Source organism: Equus asinus, chromosome 22 (genome assembly GCF_041296235.1).
Source record: "Equus asinus isolate D_3611 breed Donkey chromosome 22, EquAss-T2T_v2, whole genome shotgun sequence".
Taxonomy (NCBI): Eukaryota; Metazoa; Chordata; class Mammalia; order Perissodactyla; family Equidae; genus Equus; species Equus asinus.
Genome location: NC_091811.1, coordinates 70192731 through 70214028, shown reverse-complemented (window position 1 = coordinate 70214028; position 21298 = coordinate 70192731). Strand labels below are relative to the sequence as shown.

Genomic DNA, 21298 nt, shown 5'->3' with positions numbered 1-21298 from the left:
TTTATTTATCCAGCTTGGGATTTGTTTTGCTTATTTTCATTGATTCTGAAAAATTATCAGTATCTCTTAAAATGTCCCATTCTCTTTCTTTTCTGGAACTTTGTATAGCCATATGTTATAGTAAATCATCTCACTTTATCTTCCATTTCTCTTAATTTCTCTTAAGTTTTCATCTCTTTGTAACTCTATGCTACATTCTAGAAAATTTCCTATGATGTGTTTTTCAGGTCACTGATACTCTCTTTAGCTGTGTCTGATTGGCCTTAAGCCCACCTATTGAGTTTAAAATTTCAGTTATAATTTTTCTTTTAGTATTTTGTTTTTCAAATCACTTTAGTCATTCTTTTTGGTTTTTTTCTCTCTGCGTGTTTTTTCATATTTATCTTTATTTCTTTAAACATATTAACCATAGAGTTGTTTTGTTCTCAGGTTTAGTACCTTCTTTTATTGAATGTTTAGTGGTTTTTTTTTTCCTTAAGTGAAGTGTTCATTTTCCTTGGAATTTTTTTGGTGAGAACTTTTTGAGGCCTGGAACAAATGTGGATTCCCTAGAGAGGATTTACTTTTGCTGCTGCCAGGGACTTGTGTAGACTTTTGCTCTGCGACCACTTTATCATTGAAGATTTCTGGGCCACCCATGTGAAGTAAATTTGTTTGCACACTCGAGTGGTGACTGATTTTGGTTACACATTCTCAGGGACATGATTTTTCCTCTTTAAATTAGCATAATGCTTCCAGACAGGCAGTTTTGAAAAGTATAACCCCGTAGGATAGAAAAGACACACAAATAGCTATCATAGAGTATAGTAAGAGTTATATATGAGAGCCTGCAGTAACACAAAGGATCAAATATCCCCACCTGGATTTAGAAAGTTTTCATAGTGATGGAAATGTTTGATGTGTGTCTTGAAAAATGAGTCTTTTCCACTTGGGAAGTCAGAAGGTACCAAATGAGCAGATGAAATGACAAAGAACTTTTAAAGGATATTGAGGTTGATCTAATATGGGTGCAATGTGGCATATATGGTGTGTTTCTGGCAGTGGTTGGATATAAATTTATAAAATGATAGGTTGGGATTGTGAAGGTTTGCCAAGGCTTGCAAAGGGCCTTGGGTGTCTTGATAAGGGATTTAGGTTTCCTTTAAACATCCAGTGGGCCATCAGATATTTTTAAGCAGGAAAATGATGTGATCAGATGTCTGTTTTAGAAAAATAACTGGCAGCAGTGTGGAAGAGGTATTGGAGAAAAACCAAAAAAGCTAAAACTTACCTGAATCAGTAAATTATATTGATTAGTGTTTCTATTTATGTATTCCTGCCGACCCCCCCCACCCCCCACCAGTCTTCAACAAGACTCTCAGCTCTGCCATCAAACTTTAAATTGTTATCAGTCAGAGTTTTTTCCATTTCTTTCAACCACTCTTCTCAACCTCCATCATTTTTTCCAGGCCTTTTACTCAACCTTTATCCCTCTTGTCAGCCTGTGAGCTTGCCTCCTATTTCTGGTGATCTCACTCAGCTTCCAACTCTTCACTTCTGGCTGTCATCTTATATCCATATCAATTTTCACTTCAGTTCCTCCACTCTAAGGAAGCAGTGACCCTTTTGTTGCTAATGACCACTTTGTTTTAGCCTGTGTTTATGACTCTAACTTCTCCTACCTTCTCTGGCACCTTGCTCCATCTGTTGTTTATTCGGATTCATCTTTAACCACTTATTCTTAAGAGGTTCTTATTATAAACATATTTGAGTTTTCCATCCTAAAATATAAACACTCCCTTCTCCCCATTCTGCATTCTCTCTTCTGTCTGGAAAGGCTAGTCCACACTGACTCTTCATTTTCTCTCTCATTCCCCCTCAACCCATTACAATCTGCTTTTCTACTCTTACCAGGATACTAAAACTACTCATGGCAATGTTACCTTGACCTAATTGCAAAATTCATTTTTTATTTTCATTCATTTTTTATTTCATTGTTCTCTTCATTCGAAAATTGAGCTGTTTATTCCAGGCTCTTGGAAAAATATATCACTGAACAGAATAGTCATTTATGCCTTCATGGGCTTACATTTTAGAAGCGGAGACAGTAAATAGGATGAGTAAATAACAGACATGGAAAGAGAAAAGGTGTAACAGGGTAAGTAGGATGGGTGTAACAGGTGTGCTGGCAGTATTAACAGATGGTCAGGAGAGGTTTGAATTTGAAGGTGAGATTTAAACAAAGGCTTTGAAAAATGGTGAGGGAACAGCCTCTGGGGGATGAAGTTTCTAGGCAAAGAGAATAAATCGCTAGGGCAGTGATTTTCTAACTGTGGTCCTTGGACCAGCATTACCTAGGAACTTGATAGAAATGCAAATTCTCAGGCCCTAGCCCAGATCTACTGAATTGAAAACTCTGGAAATAGGACCCAGCAATCTGTGTTTAACTAACTTCCTGTTGATTATAATAGCTGCGAAAGTTTGAGAATCACTGAACTAGAGTAATGTGACACTTAAGGCAAAAGGACACCTGGCATATTTGGGGAATAACGGGGAGGCCTGTGCCACTAAAGAGAGAGTGAGGGGGATGAGTAGTGGGAGAGAAGAAGTCAGAGATGATGGATTGGGACAGGTCATGTAGAGCCTTATAAGAACTTCAGTTTTTATTCTGAGTAAAATGGGAACTGTTACAGGGTCTTGAGCAAAAGACTGGCATAATTTGTTTTATACTCTCAAAGGATCACTCTGGGCACAATGTTAAGAATATTCTGTAGGGAGTAGACACATCTATTATATTCGATGATGTTTTTCTTGCTAAATCTTGAAATTTTGAGGTTTCTATGATACTGTACACATCTGGAATTTTTTATAACTTTCTGATTTCCCTTTTTTTAAAAAAAAAATAATTACTTTTCCTTTGTAATTTCTTAACTGTTGGTGTCGTCCGTGTTCCATTCTCCTGGGGTATTCTCAATTATGGTTTTAACTAACGCCTGTATCCTGATGACTGTTTCTAGCTCAGTTTAAAATTCCAGGTAATAATTTTTAAAATACTGCATGACTGTGCAAGACCAATTTTCATTTTGGAAGTATTGAGTAAGAAGTAAAATAATAATTTTATTGTAGATACCCATGACAGTGGTAGGACAATGCCAAACTACATGTTTGGTCACTTAGGCTATAACCTGCTTTTATAATCTCTGTGTGAAGTTAGATGTATAGTTTGAAATTTATGGTTTGAGCTTGTTTTTAAGGTAGTCTTGTGCTCATAAGGTACCCGCCGGCTTAATGGATATTTGCCTCTATGTTACCTTAACGGGGCTTGCTGCCACCTTTTATAAACAAGAGAGATCCTCATCAACTAATAGGCTTCTCGCGACCTAATGAAACTCATAGGTTTCTCGTGTAGGAGAAAAGTTGAATGCTTTCTCCGTGTATTATTGGAAGTCTGTTTATGTCTTTATTTTTTTTCCTTGCTTGTTTTTGTCTAATAGTTATTACTGTTTTGGTGTTCTTTGAAGTATGGTCAGTTTTGCTATAATGTGACATAGGCATTCCTAGAAATGGCTACACTGCAAAATTACACAATAAACCACAGGGCTTATGGGCAAAATGGAGTTAGGGAAACAACATTCAAAGACTTTGTCAATGGCACATGGAAAAAGATAGGAACCCAATAAAAATGGTAGTGCAGCTTTACACATTAAATGGGTAAGAAAATGCTTGGAATGCTACAATAAATGTCAGTTTACCTTGAAAAAGATCTAAAGTGTGCTTGTGGAAGTGAAAGATTTGCAGCTTATGAGTTATGAAGTGGATCAAGGAAGGCAAGCTAAAATTGGACATTAAGTTATAACACCAGATGTGGACGAGCACAGTCTATAACATACACAGTGAACTGAAGTAGCTGATCGATGATCAAAGTGTGGGGGGTTTGTGTGTTCCTACATGGCTCACGTCACCTGTATAGTTTTCTGTATTCTCTTAGTGTTTCTCAGAGACAAATTGCTCATAAGCAAACGTGAAATTTGTGTTATGCTCAGATTGTTTTCTAATATATCAATCATGTTGCAACAAATTCACATTTCCAAAACAAGCCTTATAGCAGAACTGACCTAACTCAAAATTTGGTGGTTGCCTTCTATTTACTGTCTAGGGTACTTCATTAGCAATTTCTCTGTTTATTGAATGAGTTGCCTATTCTTTTACCAGTAGGCCTTCTTGAGCAATCAAATTAGGATGTTTGGAACACTGATAGACAGTACTATGGGAAAAAAAACTAGGCTTGGAGTTCAGGCTTAATTTGAATCCTAGTTTGCATCTTCAGTTGTGTCATCTTGAGGAAGATTCTCTTAGTTTTTAACTTCGTCTGTTTTGGTTTCACAAGTGTCTACCTCAGTACTGTTGTAAATGTACTATACCTTTGTTGTGTGATTTGTAGAGCTGTCATAGATTAGATAATATATAAATAAAATTTTATAAATGACTTCGTCAGAAATCTGGGCACAAGGCTAGAATTCTGAAAATAATACATGGATGGGCTTAACTTTGTTGATATTTAACCTACTTCTACTGATGCTTCCTAGCTAAATGGAACCCCATTTCTTTAATGCATAAATCCAGTATAATCTCTGAATGTTTAATTCATTTCAACTTTAGCGGTCTGAAATAATCCTTGTTATATTCTATCAGTGTATCTTATCTATTCAGTAATGAAGCTTTGCTTCTTGTCTATCTACTCCATAAATTCTGTTCTTATTTGAAATAATTAGTTTTAGTTCAGAAGTCACCCAAGTTCAGTTTTAATTTATTATTTAATATTTTGAATCATTTTGCCTTATAACTTTCAGAAATGAGGCTGATATGAAAAGTTTGGTCAGATTTTCATTCTCTCTAACAGCATTCTTTCCTTTTGGTTGAAAGATTGAGAAAATGAGACCCTTTTAAATAATTACTACTAAATATTATATAGCATTTTACTTTCAATTGATTGTAGCTATCTTTTAGAGTATTCAAAGTATGCTGTTTTATTTTAAAGGATTAGAAGACAAAGAACAAAATTTAACAAGAAGGATTAGTGCCTCAGATATTCTATCTGAAAAGGTAAGATATTGCTTTGTGGGATTGGATATCTCTGTAAGATTGTTGTACTGCTTTACTCTGTTCTTTTGAAAGGGAAATTCTGTCTTGCTTTTCACTCATTTTCTCTCATCATCGCTGTACCTTCATTTGAACATAAGCCTTAAAGATAAAATCTGGAGAGACGTCTTGGAGTATCTTCACTGGGTTCAATTAAATTATATCTAATAGAAGTGTTATATGTATCTGTAGATGATCTTTTTGTTTGTGTTTTGAAACTTCTGATTTTTATCGAGAGATTTTCTTTTCCTATTTCTGGGATTATCCTCTGTGTGAAAGCTTTGGAGTTCGGGCAGACCTTGACCTGTTATCCAGTTCTAGCTCCTCCTCTTATTAGCTGAGTGATCTTGTGTAATCTATTTAGCCTTTGCTTGCCTCTGTTTTCTTTTCTACGAAATGAGTTTGATGTCATCTGTTCTCTGGGTTGTTGTGAGGTTCAGCAGGATAAAGTGCAGAAGCATTAAGCACTGTGTTTGACATGTAATAGGCACTCAATAACCCAAGCCTTTTCTTTGTTGAATTAGAGATCTGAAATATGTACAGTTGCTTCTGTAAAGATTTCAGCTAGTTTTTATGAGTAAATGAAATGATGCAAAGAGCCTAGGAGCTTTAAGAAAGATATGGTCCTGAATTTAAGAATGATAATATTACAGGTACACACACATGCACACACAGACACACATGCATATGGATGTATATATGGTTTTGAATATCCTCACAGTAATTCCACAAAGTCAAGTGACATTATCTGTTTTACAGATGAGGTAAGATACATATAGATTTTACATACAAGTAGATTAAGCAACTTGCCCTAAGTTACACAGGACTTAAGTGTTTGAGCAAGGAGTTGAATGAGGTCCACTGCTCTTCTTGCTGATCAAGTAGCTGCATAAAGTAGCATATAATTGTGTGACAGAATCAGTGGCTTCTTTCTTTCATTCCAAAAGGAGTAGTTACAAGAAGTAATCAAAGACTTTTAAGTCTCAGTGAAGCAATGATGATAGCTTTATTTTAGTTAAACTCTAGATCAGCACTGTCCCTTAGGATTTTCTATAATAAGGGAAATGTTCTGTATCTATATTCTCCAGTATTGTAGCTGTTAACCACATGTGGCTATTAAGTACTTGAAATGTGATTAGTGTGGCTGAGGAACTAAATTGTTTATTAAATTTTGGTTAATTTAAATAGCTCATTACTGCCATATTGGACATTATTGCTCTAGAACTTGAGTACTAAGCAGTAAAATTTGATGCTTAAGTGACTTAGAGTAAAAAAGGCTTGTGATGATTTTTAAGCTCATTTGTTACATGTATTTCCCAACAGTAGAAAGGGTAACTATATCCTCGTTTGGGTAAACTGAAATACTGAAATATGTGATGGTAGTTCAGTTGGAGATTTGTAATAATTCATGTGACGGTAAACCCAATAAGTAGGATCCACTATTTTCTTTATGCTTAAGAATTAAATAACTGGATTTTAGAAAACATTAAATTATAATTCACCTATAAGAAAGTTATTAGGTAAGTGGGACTTCGGAGTCTTAGACTCTTTTGATTCCCTACCACCCGCCCCATACATACATATGCATAAAAGAAAAACATATACAGTTTTGTATTTAACTTCAAGTGGTGAGGAGGCCGAAGAACCCCCCCTTACCTTCTTCCCCTCCAAGTTCATGGACTCTAATTAAGAACCTCTGCTTAAGTTGCCTGATGTTTTCAGTTATATTTTTGCTAAAATGTAGAGAATAGATTAATTTTAAAAACTATCTCAAAGAAAAGGTAGAGTGGGAGCCAAGCCTGGTGGCACAGTGGGGTTTGCATGTTCTGCTTCAGCGGCTTGGGGTTCGCCAGTTCAGATCCCAGGTGCAGACCTACACACTGCTTGTCAAGCCATGGTGTGGCAGATGTCCCACATGCAAAGTAGAAGAGGATGGGCACGGATGTTAGCTCAGGGCTCATCTTCCTCAAAAAGAATAAAGAGTGAAAAAATTAAAAAGAAGTTATTTCAATCAGACGAAAGTTCTCAAACATTTGCTTTTAACCTATTTTCTTATTTTAGCTTCCCTGAAGAAAAATCTTGGGTGTTCAAAATATTTTAAATATTCAGATAAGTATCTGTAGCTTTCGAACATGTAATGTTCAAATATAAGCAAATCTTTACATATCTTTGTGCTTTAATTTAAAGAATTATAAAATATTATAAAAAATGTTTGCAAATTTGAATCTTGACATTCATTTTACCTGTTCTCTGTATTACTTGTAAGGCTAGTAAATCACATGATTGTGGAACCACTTCATTCTTCATTCTTTACCTCTCCTGGTTTGATTCTTTCTTGCATTCACTGCCATCAGATTGTTACTCTTTCTTGTTTGGGAAGTTCAGTTAAATGATAATGTCTAACCCTTATCTTTCCCCTTTTTTGCATCATCCTGTTCCATCAGCTGTACCTTTCCCTCCAACTCTCACACTTGTGTAGGCACACACTCTCCATGGATTGATCTTCTGTTTGTATTGTAGGGTTGGAACTAGGGTGTAGGATTATGGTAAGTAGTTTAGTTTCCTTTATTTATATTTGCCATTTCAATATTTGCCTTAAAACTAACTTTAAATTTTGATCTTATACAAGATTTGACTTGGTGAAACGTTTAAGGTCAAATAATAGAATTTAAAAATTGCAACTATTTCTTCTTTTTAAAGAAACTTGGTGAAGATGAAGAGGAGCTATCTGAACTACAGCTTCGTCTTTTGGCTCTCCAGTCAGCCAGTAAAAAATGGCAACAAAAAGAGCAGCAGGTGATGAAAGAAAGCAAAGAAAAGTTGACTAAGATGAAAACTGTACAACAAAAAGTTAAAACCAGTACAAAAACACATTCGGCCAAAAAAGTTAGCACTACAGGTGATCATTTCTGTTAAATTCTTTTGATGTCATAGATCAGTATAGTTTCTAGATTTTAATTCAGAATGTTTTGAGTTTGAGGCTTTATAGGGCCCTGAGTGGAGGACAGCCCTGTAATAACAGAACTTAGGAGCAACTGTACAACTTGGTGATAATGAAAAGAATTTTTAAAGCTGTTGTTTTCTTTTGTCCTCTAGGAAATTCTAACTCTAATAGATACTGATGTTTTTGTATTTTTAATTTAAAGCTAAACAAGCATTGAGGAAGCAGCAAACAAAGGCATGGAAGAAACTACAACAACAGAAAGAGCAGGAGAGACAGAAAGAAGAGGATCAGCGGAAACAAGTTGAAGAAGAGGAGAGAAGGAAAAGAGAAGAAGAAATCAGAAAAATTCGAGATCTCTCAAATCAGGAAGAGCAGTACAATCGATTCATGAAATTAGTTGGTGGAAAGAGGAGATCAAGAAGTAAAGTAAGGAGTGCAAAACTATAAATTTAAAAAATTACTCAAATTTAAGTGTCCTTATAGTGTTACTTCATAAATTTAGTCAACTAAGAAAAAAGTATAAAGTTCTTGTGTTTGATAGGGCTTTTATATAAGTAACTTTTGGGGAGACGGCAACGTAGGTTATAATTGAGAATGACTTTTTTGTAGTTATAGATATTAGAAATAGAAGAAATGAAAGAAAGACTAAAATTATGGTTAGCAAAGTCTACTTTTAGCTTTTTCATCATTTTCTATTTAGAAGAAAGTAGGATGATTAAATTGTAGTGAGGACTTATTCTAAAAATGGCCGTTCCCCAAGTACGGGAGCAGAAGTTCATTAGCTTTTTGTTGTTTAGTCATGTAGAATTAGAAATATGTCATGATTAATTGGTATTGACTATTTTAAAGAAAGTTAAATCATCACATAGTAATAGCTTTAATGCATGTGGCTCCTTTATTTAGTTATCAAGCATTTGTGAGCCTTTACTGTGTGTAAGTCATTGATAATGATTGAGTTGTCTTTTATGGATGGTGTCAGGAAGTAAACTGGAGATTTACTATTGATTTAGTTCTGTTAGCAGTGACACATTTCAGAATTCTGAGCAATTTGACTACAATTGTGAATGTACTATTAAGAATAGAGGGATACTGGGGCCAGCCCCATGGTGGAGTGGTTAAGTTTGCGCACTCCGCTTCAGCGGCCCAGGGTTTCAAATGGTTCAGATCTAGGCGTGGACATGGCACCGCTCATCAGACCACACTGAGGTGGCGTCCCACATAGCAGAACCAGAAGGACCTACAACTAGAATATACAACTATGTACTGAGGGGCTTTGGGGAGAAGAATAGAAAAAAAAGGAATAGAGGAATATTGAAGAGTAAGAGCTTTTTAATTGTAGGGAGTCAGGAGGTAGGTTTGCTTAAGCAAGGAATTTATAAATATTCATGCTTTGAATTTCTAAAAAGTATTTTGATAGAATCTTTTTTTAGAGAAAAGTATTTTATTTGCACATTACTCATATTTATCTGGATAGGTTTTGCTAATTTTTAGTTTGTTATGACCTGTCTCTGTAAGTGAAATTATAAGAAGTAAAAAAAAAGAAAACTGTATGTAAACATATTAACTAAATTTCTAGTTTTCAGCTATCATTAATTTATTCATAATTAAGATGTTGCTGAATTCTTTTGAAATATTGTAAATAAAGTCTTGACAACATAAAACTTGAATTTATTCATAAATATTGAATTTATGAATAAATTCTAAGTAATATCTAAGTAATAAATATCTAAGAAATATAATAATAATAAATAAGTAATAAATCTAGTTTCTTACTTAGAGAGAGGCCATAAGTGTTCAAGAACTTGGTGTCTTCTTATTTTACAGAGAAATAGCTGATGATTTAGTGGCTCAGCTAACTATGGAGGATTTCATTTGTATATATAGTATTTGATAACTTTTATTTTCTGTCTGACAGTTATAAAATGTCAACCCCAGTGTACCTATAATGTACGTTGAATTTCCCAACTCACGTGTGATAGGCAGGTCTAACTGGATCACCAAGATTTTTGCTACTGTTCCCTAGAAGATAACTGTCAATCCTTATATCATTTCTAGCCTAAGAATAGACTAAGACAGAAAATGCTTTGAAACTAAAAAAATATTTTGTGTAATTAGTCTTCAGATCCTGACCTGAGACGATCCTTAGATAAGCAACCTACTGATAGTGGAGGAGGCATTTATCAGTATGATAACTATGAAGAAGTTGCTATGGATACAGATAGTGAAACCAATTCTCCAGGTATGAGCCAAAACTTAAAACATTTGCATATTCATAAATTTTCGTAAAAACAAAATGGTCACAAAGCTACCCAAAACCTTGAAAAAACTATGTAATGAAAGTGAGATTTGCTGGTGAATTATGCAACCAGAGATATTATTTGGTGTAAAAATACTTAGAGAGTAAACCTCAAATGTGTAATGTTAGCCTTTATTTCCAAGTGTTCCTTTCTAGATAGGATTTAAATTAAAAGACAGTGTTTAAACTCTGCTGTTAACTGTTTGATCTAAAAAGTGAAGATTGTGGGAAAGATGAGACTGCCACTTTAAAAAAAATACATCGAACCTTTGATCTTTAAGTATCTTTATATCAAGGTACTTTCTGATTTAGTTAGAAAAAGAAATCTTTCTTGCTTTTAGACTTCCTTCCTCCTTCTGTTGATGATACTTTGTAGGAATTTGGAGACGGAAAGGGACACTAGTGGCATCTTAGGAAAGGCTGGCTAGCACTGGTCAAGCTGTACCTCAGCTGGATTGCACATTGTAGGATGTGGCTCTGTCTTGGAGGGCTGGAGACTTGCTTTAGTTGACACTCAGGTCATTGGCTGTGAGAGACCTATTCTCTCACTAATGAAAACACATACGACTCAGGCAGACAGCCACATGCAATTGGCGTTCCAGGAACTGCAACGCTTACTTATGATCACCATATTTCTCCCTATGGTCATATCATGAGACCAAATCAAAACTAGCATCTTACTTCAATGTGTCTAGGCAAGAGACAAAGAAAACTCTGTATGATCTGGGTAGTGTTTACCAAGAGTGCTTGGTAAACAATTTTCAGGTTATTGTTTTTAGGCTGATGTTTGATAATCTTACATTATATTATGTTTTCATGTCATAATTTAACTCTGTTTGGCCGGTTTTTAATTTTCTTATTTCCAGATTCTTGGAGATGATGCATTGCTGTTCCCAAGTATTGAGATTATTATTGACTCTTTATTTCTATAAAATAACTTTATGATCTATGGTTTTAAAAGAATTTTGTAAAAGATTATTACACAGAGAATATATTCTCTATTCAGCTCTGTCAGATTTAACCTTTTGCCATATTTGCTACAGATATTTATATTTTTAAGAAGTAAAACTTCCTAAAGGCCAATGTATATTCAAATAGTACCATTTGGGACATAAGTCAGCTATATAAGGCATATGGGTAATACCTGTATTGACTTGTGAGACAACTTGGGTAAAGAAGAAACATTAGTTTTTACCTAAGGTTATATAGTTATCGGGTAGCAAGAGTAGTCTTTGGATCTGCCATATATCATTGAGTCATAAGAAACCACTGAAGGTAAAATGCACAATTATTTTTTTTTGCTCCCAAGAGCAAGAGTTTAACTGAGATGCATCAGTTGTGTTTCACAATTATTAAAATGTGAAAAGATGTACACTTTATTGATTAAATGCAATAGATAGTTCTTCTCATTCCTAGTCCTGTTTGCTGTCTATACAGCTTAAATAGTCCCTTTCTTCACTTTTCTTTGTTCCACGTGAAGGGAAGAATAGAGCTACCACATCACTGTTTTCCTTTAGTTAGGGCACGTTAGCAGATCCGGGGGAATTTTTTGTTTTATTAATCCTTAAAAAGTATGTTTGTAAAACTAGATATATATTTCTAGCCTTTCCTCTTCTATTTCCTCTGACCAATCATTAGGTGAAAAGTGGAACAAACTGGAAAGTTTTGAGGGACTAAATGTCAGCTTAAGTGGAAGGCTGACTTTATGATGATATAAGGACAATTTTAAATAGATGGAGGTGGTCTCATGGAAGTTAAAGATTTTATTAGAGGTTAATAAAATCTAATTTTCTCTCTGCCTAGATGTATTTGTATTTCTTCAAACATATAATAAGTTATTTATTCCTGTTGAAGTATTTCTGTTATTAAACTCTTAAAAAAAATTTTTTCAGCTCCTTCACCAGTGCAACCACCGTTTTTCTCTGAATGTTCATTGGGATATTTTTCTCCAGCATCATCTATTTCTTTGCCTCCACCACCTCAGGTTTCTGTAAGTGAGAATTGATATGATTTCTGAGAAAATCATTTTGTTGCTTTGTGTCTTTTATTTGTTTTGGTTTGAAAAATTTGTTTTGAGAAAGATGGTTAGATTTGAAGAGCTTAAAAAATCAGAATTGTTTACCAAATTTAATAGCTATGAAATCTGAGGAATAGACAGTTGATTGTTTATTGGTAGGCAGTGTATTTGGTAGATTTTTTTGTGACTGATTTTTAGTCTCATGTTGACTTTCTTTCAATGCTTAGCATGTTTTATTCTTTCTTCTAAGCCGGTTGCTACTCAGACAATTTATTCCAAAGCAGAATAAGAATTATCTACTGTTTTGGATTATCTTTTCTGGAAATTAGCATTTGAGTACATTAGGATGCTTCTAGAAATAATTCTTTCCTTTCTCCTCTTTTGATGAATACAGTTATTTTTAATTTGAAAGTTCAGCAAAAGAAAGCATTGTGTGTGGAAGTTAATTTCTTTTCCCCTGTCTTTTTAAAAAAGAGCTGCCGTTTCCCCATTTAAAAAAAAAAAAAGAAGAAGAAAAAAGAGGAAGTGAGGGAATCATAAAGTAAAAGTTCTGAAGTTATTTCTAGATTGAGAGAGCCTGCAGATCACCAAACTGGGTCTCTTTCAGTAGGTTAGAAGGAGCCTTGCCATTTCACAGTTCCGGGTAGACATCTGTGTCTTCCCAGGAAGCTTAAGTTGAAGGGAATATTGGAGCAGAGAGTGAAAGACAAAACATTTTTTCTTTCTTCCTTGAAATGTTTTCTTTTGGGAAAGGGAGAATGGATGAGCTAAATGCCAAGAGAAATACTGGAAAGTCCTTGAAGCAAAAGTATATCCAAACTCAAGGATTTGTGTAAAATTGGTTTTCTTTATAGATAGTTTCTAAGAAGCCATTTCACGAGGATTTAGGAGAGTAGTGGTGATTCTTCTTAATGCTTAATTCTTAAGATACTCTGAACTATTTCCAGAATCCCTTTGGTTTCTAATTTTTTTTTTACTTAATTATCATATTTTCTTGGTTTTCAATATCTCTGCTTGTTCTAAAGTAGAACATCTAAAGACTCTAAAATTTGATTTCTCTGTCTTTTAGAGTGCTAAATGAAGGTAAGAACAGGAATGGAGAAGTTTCTATAATTACTTTCAAGTTCATAAATTAAATGTTTAAAAATTTGTTGATTTTTTTTTTATTGTAAAAATTTCTTTTTTGTGGCTGAGTATTGGAGTCTACATTAGTTTTGGGATTTATGGTATACTTAGTTCACTTATGCTTAAGCTAAAGTAATAACCTAAAGTTACCTTTTTCTAATTTATTATTTCTTCTTTTTTAAAAATAACTAGTCTCTGCCACCTTTGAGCCAGCCTTATGTGGAAGGCTTGTGTGTTTCTCTTGAACCTCTACCTCCTCCACCACCTTTACCACCTCTCCCACCTGAAGATCTGGAACAGCCTCCAAAACCACCTTTTGCAGATGAGGAAGAGGAGGAAGAAATGCTGCTTCGAGAAGAGCTACTTAAATCTCTAGCGAATAAAAGAGCTTTTAAGCCAGAGGTAATTTAGGTCCCTAAACCTCTAGGTGGTGCTCTTGAGCTTAGTTTTAGGGAGCTCGGGTTTTCTTTGCTTTTTGGGGATTCATTGGGCTTTTCAGTAAAGTAGGGATAAGTCTGATACTAATTTGCTCAAGATTTTTAAAGATGACAGATTTCTTTTTATTTAAAAATGTTTCCTGTCTGTCTTTTCCTTGTTTAGGAAACGTCCAGTAATAGTGATCCACCGTCACCTCCAGTGCTGAACAGTTCACAGCCTGTGCCAAGAAGCAATCTATCGATAGTCAGTATTAATACAGTATCTCAGCCTAGGATACAGAATCCAAAGTTTCACAGAGGACCTCGTCTTCCACGAACTGTGATCTCGGTAAAAACAAACAAAATAGTTAATCCTACTGTTGCCCAAACAGCGTAAGAGAGATTTGTTTGAAGTTGTACTGTCTTTGTTCCCCACCTCTTAGTTTATTTATAGACACATGTATTTATATGTAAATACAAATTTATTTATTTATTGTTTTTTATTAAAAGTGGGAGCAGCTTCTTCACTTGAAAACTGGTAGAGTTAAGTGATAATGTTTTTGGGGAAGCATTATTCTCATCAGAGTGGGATGCTTTCCTTTGCCATTTCCTCAGGTTGTTTTTTCTTTATAAATTGGTCCGTTCAGATTTTCTGTCTATTCTAGAGTCAGTTAGCAAATTGTGTATTTTTTATTTCTCCTATCTATATACTTTGCTCATATTTTTCCAATTCATAATTATACTGTAATGGAAGAATTTACTTAGTAAATATCTATTTATAATTTATTTTGTAAATGTCTAAGGAGGTTGAAATGACCATTTCTTTCTGCTTTACTTTGTAATGGCTTTGAAGTAAAATAAATGGAGTAAACCCAAGTTGAAATCTTGCTTCTCTTGGGTAGACCAGCTTTGTCCACTTACCCTCTGTATAACCACAAAAGCCAAAAAGTTTTGTTACTAATTATGTAGAATTATTAATTATTTCTTTTGTTGTAAAAGAGTTAGATGACGTTATGGTTCTTTATAGAAAATGGGAGAAAAGAAAACTTAAATGACAAAGGCAATCATAGTAGTATCTTTCTAGACAGACTGAGAATATAGACTATTTTGTTTTTGGCATATAAACAGTATTGGTGGAGTAAAACAAAGTCAATTAGGCAATATAACCAGAAGGAACCATAGATTGTCTACTTGAAGCCCATTGTTTTTATGGATTGAAATTTGGAGAGGTTAAGTGACTTGGCCAAGGCCACACAGCTAATTCTGGTAGAGCCAAGAAAAGAATAGAGATACTTTTGTTATCAAGAGTAACAGATATATTGTCTTGCAGCTTCCAAAACATAAATCAGTGGTTGTAACACTGAATGATTCAGATGACAGTGAATCTGATGTAGAGGCTTCCAAGTCGACAAACAGTGTTTTTGGTGGATTGGAGTCCATGATTAAAGAAGCAAGACGAACCGCTGAGGTGAGTGCAGTAATAACAGAGAGAGAGATGACTTAAATCATTACAGTTCATTTGTTCCTGAAAAGTGAACCTCAGAGGTACAGATTTTTAATATATTGAATTGTGGAAATATTTTAAGTATGTGTTATTAAGACTGTATATAATGAAGCATGTATTAATTTAGATATATTTAAGTATTAAAAATTCCCTTTATTTTTGTTTCCAGTTGACTAGTCCCTTTTTCAAAGGAGTAAAATTGAGTGGATAATTGTCCTCTGTACTAAGGAAATTTACTGTTTTATAATTGTGTTATGTTACCAGAAAAGTTTTTATTAAGGTGTATGATCTAAGTACAACATTTATTCCTGTTGCAACAGTTGTTTAGATATGATTTAGTTCAATTGTTTTCAGACTATAGGTTTTAACTACTTAGTGGATTATATAGTTAATTTGCTGGTTAACAACCGCTGTTGTTTTTTAGAAAAGGAAAATAACGATGAAGATATTCAGTTTCTAGGTATATGAGTGTGCACTGGGATTATTGAAAACTGTTGATCTAGTTGTCCAAATATTTTCTAGCAAGCTTCAAAACCAAAAGTACCTCCAAAATCTGAAAAAGAAAATGATCCTATGCGAACGCCTGAAGCTTTGCCTGAAGAAAAGAAGATTGAATATAGATTGTTAAAGGAAGAGATTGCTAAGTAAGTGGCATTTTGTGTAATTAGCTTTAAAGGCATGTGTTCTTTTCTTAGTACTTAGTCTGTGTACAGTTTATTGGCATTAGGAATTGAGTGATGGTGATTTTATCCAAGATGCAGAGTTAATGTTTTTATAACTCACACTGGAGGGGGAGCCAGGTAATCATATGTAGATTTGAATACAGTGATGCACTGAGATATAAACAGCTTAGAAAAAGATAAAAGTTGTTACAGAGGAGAGCTACACTGTCAGCTTTGAATGCCAACTTGAGTCATGCATCTTGGTCATCATTGCTATTATTAGTCAATATGATTAATAATTTTACTTTATGAAATAGAATATATCTTTAAAGAAAAGTAATTTCAGTTTATTCTTTGGTATAATTCATCTGTCTTTATTGATTGTTTTAGTCGTGAGAAACAGCGTTTGATTAAATCAGATCAGCTGAAGACAGGTTCATCATCCCCGGCAAACTCTGATGTGGAAATTGATGGGATTGGCAGAATAGCAATGGTCACTAAGCAGGTTACAGATGCAGAAGCAAAACTTAAAAAACATAGGTGAGCCTCATTATCTGATTAAATACTGCACGTATCTAAGTTTTTCTCTATTAGAGGGATATCTTTTTGTGGTGTATGTCAATAATAAGTACCCTGTATGATTAGAAAATCTTTTATACTTAGTAGAACTATAAAAACTATTGTTTTGTTGAATTATACATTTACGTAAAGTAATAATATTAACGTTTAAATAAAAATACCGAGACTTCAAAGGAGAGTTTTCCCCTTCAGATTTAAATGTGGCTTATTCATTGCTAAAAACGTTGGCGAAATTCCTTGTTTTGGAATTTTCTTTAAAACATCTGGAGTGTTTTTTGAAATTTGAAAGCATATTTTTATTATTAAGGATGGGCTTGATTGTTGAAAATAGTCATTACCTAGTCTCTTCAATAAGAAACATGGTCAAATACGGTGTTATTATAAAGTATGAATATTAAGTTATGATCATAAACTTCTTATGTGGTTTTTGAAATTACTGTGTTGTTCAAGTGATGTTTGAAAATTTTGAGAATACATGTAAACCCCACAAGATGAACATGTTGAATGATAGAATTCATTTGAATTTATTAGCATATTTTGGGGGGATTTAGTTATTTCATTGAGGTATAATTGACATATAACATTAGTTTCAGATGTACAACGTAATGATTTGATATTTGTACATATTGCAGAATGATCACCACAGTAAATCTAGTTAACATCTGTCCCCATACATAGTCACAAATTTTTTTTTCTTTTGATGAGGACCATTAGCATGTATTTGACAGAAATAATTACATCATATTATTGAGTATACATTTTCCACTTCAAACATTGAAAGCATTAGTTGATGAACAGCAAAATAGTCTTAGTTAACATTACCATTTCTGAGCTTTGTTCTGCTAGTCCCCTTTCAGATTACAAATATAAGAGGGAGGTTCTGTGCAAAGATGGGAAGATTTTCCCATCCTGTTTTTAGTAACTGACTAACCAATTCTCAAACTTCACATCTGGAAGTAAAAAATGGTTATAGTGGGGGCCTGCCCGGTGGCGTAGCACTTAAGTTTGCGCACTGTGTTTCAGCCACCTGGGGTTCATAAGTTCAGATCCCAGGCACAGACCTATATACCACTGCTCATCAAACCATGCTGTGGTGGCATCCCACATACAAAATAGAGGAAGATTGGCATAGATGTTAGCTCAGGGCCAGTCTTCCTCACACACACACACACACACACACACAAAGATTACAGTGATGAGTAATGTTGAAAAATTATTAATGATAATATGTAAGTAATTTAATGGTTTTTAAAACAAGCTTCAAAAATTCACCCATTCATAGTTAATTAAAGAAAAAAAGGTAGAAATTTACAGCCTCCTTTCTAACATTACAGCCACCTTGATACTCTTCTTTTTATTTTTTTAAATCACGGAAAAGAATGTAATTTGGAATGTTTTTACAAGGCATCACAGATAGCTCAAGGACATAGTGACTATGTACGCTTTTATATTAAGTATACAAAAATATGTTCTGTTCTCCATCTGCAAACAAAACATTGGAAATTAAGTATTCTGAACAAAATAAAATACTTTTTTTTTTTTTTAAAGATTTTATTTTTTTCCTTTTTCTCCCCAAAGCCCCCCGGTACATAGTTGTATATTCTTTGTTGGTGGGTCCTTCTAGCTGTGGCATGTGGGACTCCCCCTCAGCATGGCCCGATGAGCAGTGCCATATCTGCGCCCAGGATTCAAACCAATGAAACACTGGGCCGCCTGCAGTGAAGCGTGCGAACTTAACCACTCAGCCACGGGGACAGCCCCTAAAATACGTTTTAAAATAGTCCTTTTAAATGTCTTCAGTTTTGAATGATATTTGTCTTTGTGCTTTCGTATTTCATTACATCTAAGGAGTGCCATTATTTTTGTGTTTAAGAAAACATGCTACTAGCTAGTCTGATATGCGGTAGTGTTAAGACACATCCTGATATGAGAGCGCTAAAAAAATATGCTTCATAGATGAAATACTGTGGTGACCACAAATCTCCAAAATTATCAGTAAGAAATGGTCTTGTGTATGTTTTAAAAGTAAGAGATTAAAATAAATTAATTTAGATTCCATTTCTTTAATAGCTTTCATAACAAATGAAAAGGTTTTAAAAATATCTTTCTACTCTCTATCCTCTGTATCACATATTCCCTGTCTTTATGATTCATTCTAGATGTCAGTTGTTGGAACTGTTAATATATGGTATCTTTCTGGGAAAGATGTTTTATTTTTTTTAGCCGTAATACTCAGTAGTTGAAAAGATGCAAATCTATAACCATAAATTTGTCTTTTTTGTCCTGTTTTACTTCTCAGTTCCAAAACTTTACGTCTCTGTGGTCATGCACCACGTAATGACATTTCAGTCAATGGTGAATCGCATATGTGGCAGTCATCCCATGAGATTAGGACCATAGAGCCTAGTTGTGTAGTAGGCTGTACCATCTAGGTTTAAGTGCACTCTGTGATGTTCACACAATGACATCGCCTAACGACGCCTTTCTCAGAACATATCCCTGTCGTTAAGCAATGCATGACTGTGTATTGTGTAAAAATTAAGACTTCCTTTTCCCCTTCCTGCTTTACTTTAGGTAAAATGAGTTAGAGATTTTTAGGTTAATTAAATGTGCTCCCATAACTAGAAGGACCTGCAACTAAGATATACAACTATGTACCAGGGGGGATTTAGGGAGATAAAGCAGGAAAAAAAAAAAAAAGATTGGCCACAGTTGTTAGCTCAGATGCCAGTCTTGGCAGGGGGAATGTGCTTGATTATGTGTATATTAGGAGCTTTATAAATGAAGCTAATCAGCAATTTTCTGTCTTAAGTCTTCATTTTTCAGTAGTCATATAGGGTCAGATTCAGCCAACATTGAACATTTACTATTAATAGCTTTTCAACTGTAATTCACATTTCTCAGACTTAAGTGATTTTTTTTTTAAAAAAAGATCAGACTCATAGTTGCTTTCATAAAATGTGTCTATTTGAATATGTGATTGATGAATATGAAAATACTATCTTTTTAAATTCTCACCTGCATGTCATAAATTTATTTTTAAAAATGAACTACTGCTTTGTAGATTTTTCATTCTGATGGTATTTGTCCACTAGTTTAGAAAAACATTAATAGGAAATTTGTTATTTCCCAATTAGGATTCTCTTGATGAAAGATGAATCTGTTTTAAAGAATCTAGTACAGCAAGAAGCCAAGAAGAGAGAATCTGTTCGAAATGCTGAAACAAAGATTACAAAACTTACAGAACAGCTTCAAGCAACAGAGAAAATTCTCAGTGTCAACAGAATGTTTTTGAAGAAGCTTCAGGAACAAGTAATGCTTTTTTTTTTTTAAATTAAAATATTGTAGTCTCATGTTTACTACACTTTTTTCTGGGCCACTTTTTTATAAAACAAAGAAAACCATAAACCAAAGCCATCAAAATGTGTAACCTATATATTATTCTTCATTGACACTTAATATTGGAATATTTTTTTTATTTGAATACCCTAAAGCTGCTGTGTTAAGAAGAAATTTCCTGTCCTAAGGTTTACATTTACATTTTCAGAATTATCCTGTATTTTCAGATTCACAAAGTTCAACAGCGTGTTACCATTAAGAAAGCTTTGACTCTGAAGTATGGAGAAGAGCTTGCTCGGGCAAAGGCAGTGGCTAGTAAAGAAATAGGAAAACGTAAACTGGAACAAGATCGCCTTGGAGTAAGTTATTTGTAGAAATATTTTATTTTTGGAAAGGAGAAGGTTTTTATGATACTTTTGAGGGTAAGATGTATAAAATAACTCAAGCTTTTTCCTGCATATTCAAGGAGGATAAGATTAAAGCTTTGCTTTTAAATGACATCCACATTTTTTTGGAAGCTTGTTTTTAAATTTATTTTTGTTTTGCCCTTTTTTTTCATAGGTGATAGATGAGCTAGGAAAACTGTTGGAGACTTGTAAAACTCTTACTCTCATTATTGATTTAGTTTTATAGTGTTGACATTGATTGTAGGATAGTACAATTATCTTACCAACAATTGTTTATAAAATCATAGCAATATAAAATATTTGTCATTTTCCTCCCCCAGCCAAACAAAATGATGAGATTGGACAGTTCTCCAATATCAAGTCCAAGAAAGCATTCAGCAGAACTAATTGCTATGGAAAAAAGACGGTTACAAAAGCTAGAGTATGAATATGCCCTGAAAATTCAGAAACTGAAAGAAGCTCGGGCCCTTAAAGCAAAGGAACAACAAAACATGATTCCAGCTGTGGAGGAGGAGCCCGAATTTTCTTTACCTCAGCCCTCACTTCACGATCTCACTCAAGACAAATTAAGTCTGGACACTGAGGAAAACGATCTTGATGATGAGATTTTATCTGGTTCAAACAGAGAACGAAGAAGGTCCTTCTTAGAATCCAATTCTTTTACTAAACCTAACCTTAAGCACACAGATACACCTAACAAAGAGTGCATAAACAAACCTACTAAGAATACGGTAGAAAAACCAGAACTTTTTCTAGGGTTAAAAATTGGTGAATTGCAAAAATTGTATTCAAAAGCTGACAGCTTAAAACAACTCATTTTAAAAACCACCACAGGCTTTACAGAAAAGGTTTTGCATGGTCAGGTAACTGAACATTTCGTATTCTTTATAA

At 34.1% G+C, this 21298-nt stretch overlaps 1 protein-coding gene across 2 annotated transcripts in view; it reads left to right on the top strand.

The window, feature by feature from the left end:
- Nucleotides 1-21298, top strand: part of ZFC3H1 (zinc finger C3H1-type containing) — a 50670-nt gene that overhangs the window by 9380 nt on the left and 19992 nt on the right. For both annotated transcript variants that reach the window (XM_044756408.2, XM_070494607.1), the window contains exons 3-15: nucleotides 5018-5082; nucleotides 7819-8017; nucleotides 8265-8488; nucleotides 10178-10301; nucleotides 12251-12348; nucleotides 13693-13902; nucleotides 14101-14265; nucleotides 15247-15384; nucleotides 15943-16064; nucleotides 16473-16622; nucleotides 19799-19973; nucleotides 20228-20359; nucleotides 20728-21270. In XM_044756408.2, the coding sequence (XP_044612343.2) occupies nucleotides 5018-5082; nucleotides 7819-8017; nucleotides 8265-8488; nucleotides 10178-10301; nucleotides 12251-12348; nucleotides 13693-13902; nucleotides 14101-14265; nucleotides 15247-15384; nucleotides 15943-16064; nucleotides 16473-16622; nucleotides 19799-19973; nucleotides 20228-20359; nucleotides 20728-21270 (2345 nt within the window). The remainder of the gene's footprint in view (nucleotides 1-5017; nucleotides 5083-7818; nucleotides 8018-8264; nucleotides 8489-10177; nucleotides 10302-12250; nucleotides 12349-13692; nucleotides 13903-14100; nucleotides 14266-15246; nucleotides 15385-15942; nucleotides 16065-16472; nucleotides 16623-19798; nucleotides 19974-20227; nucleotides 20360-20727; nucleotides 21271-21298) is intronic.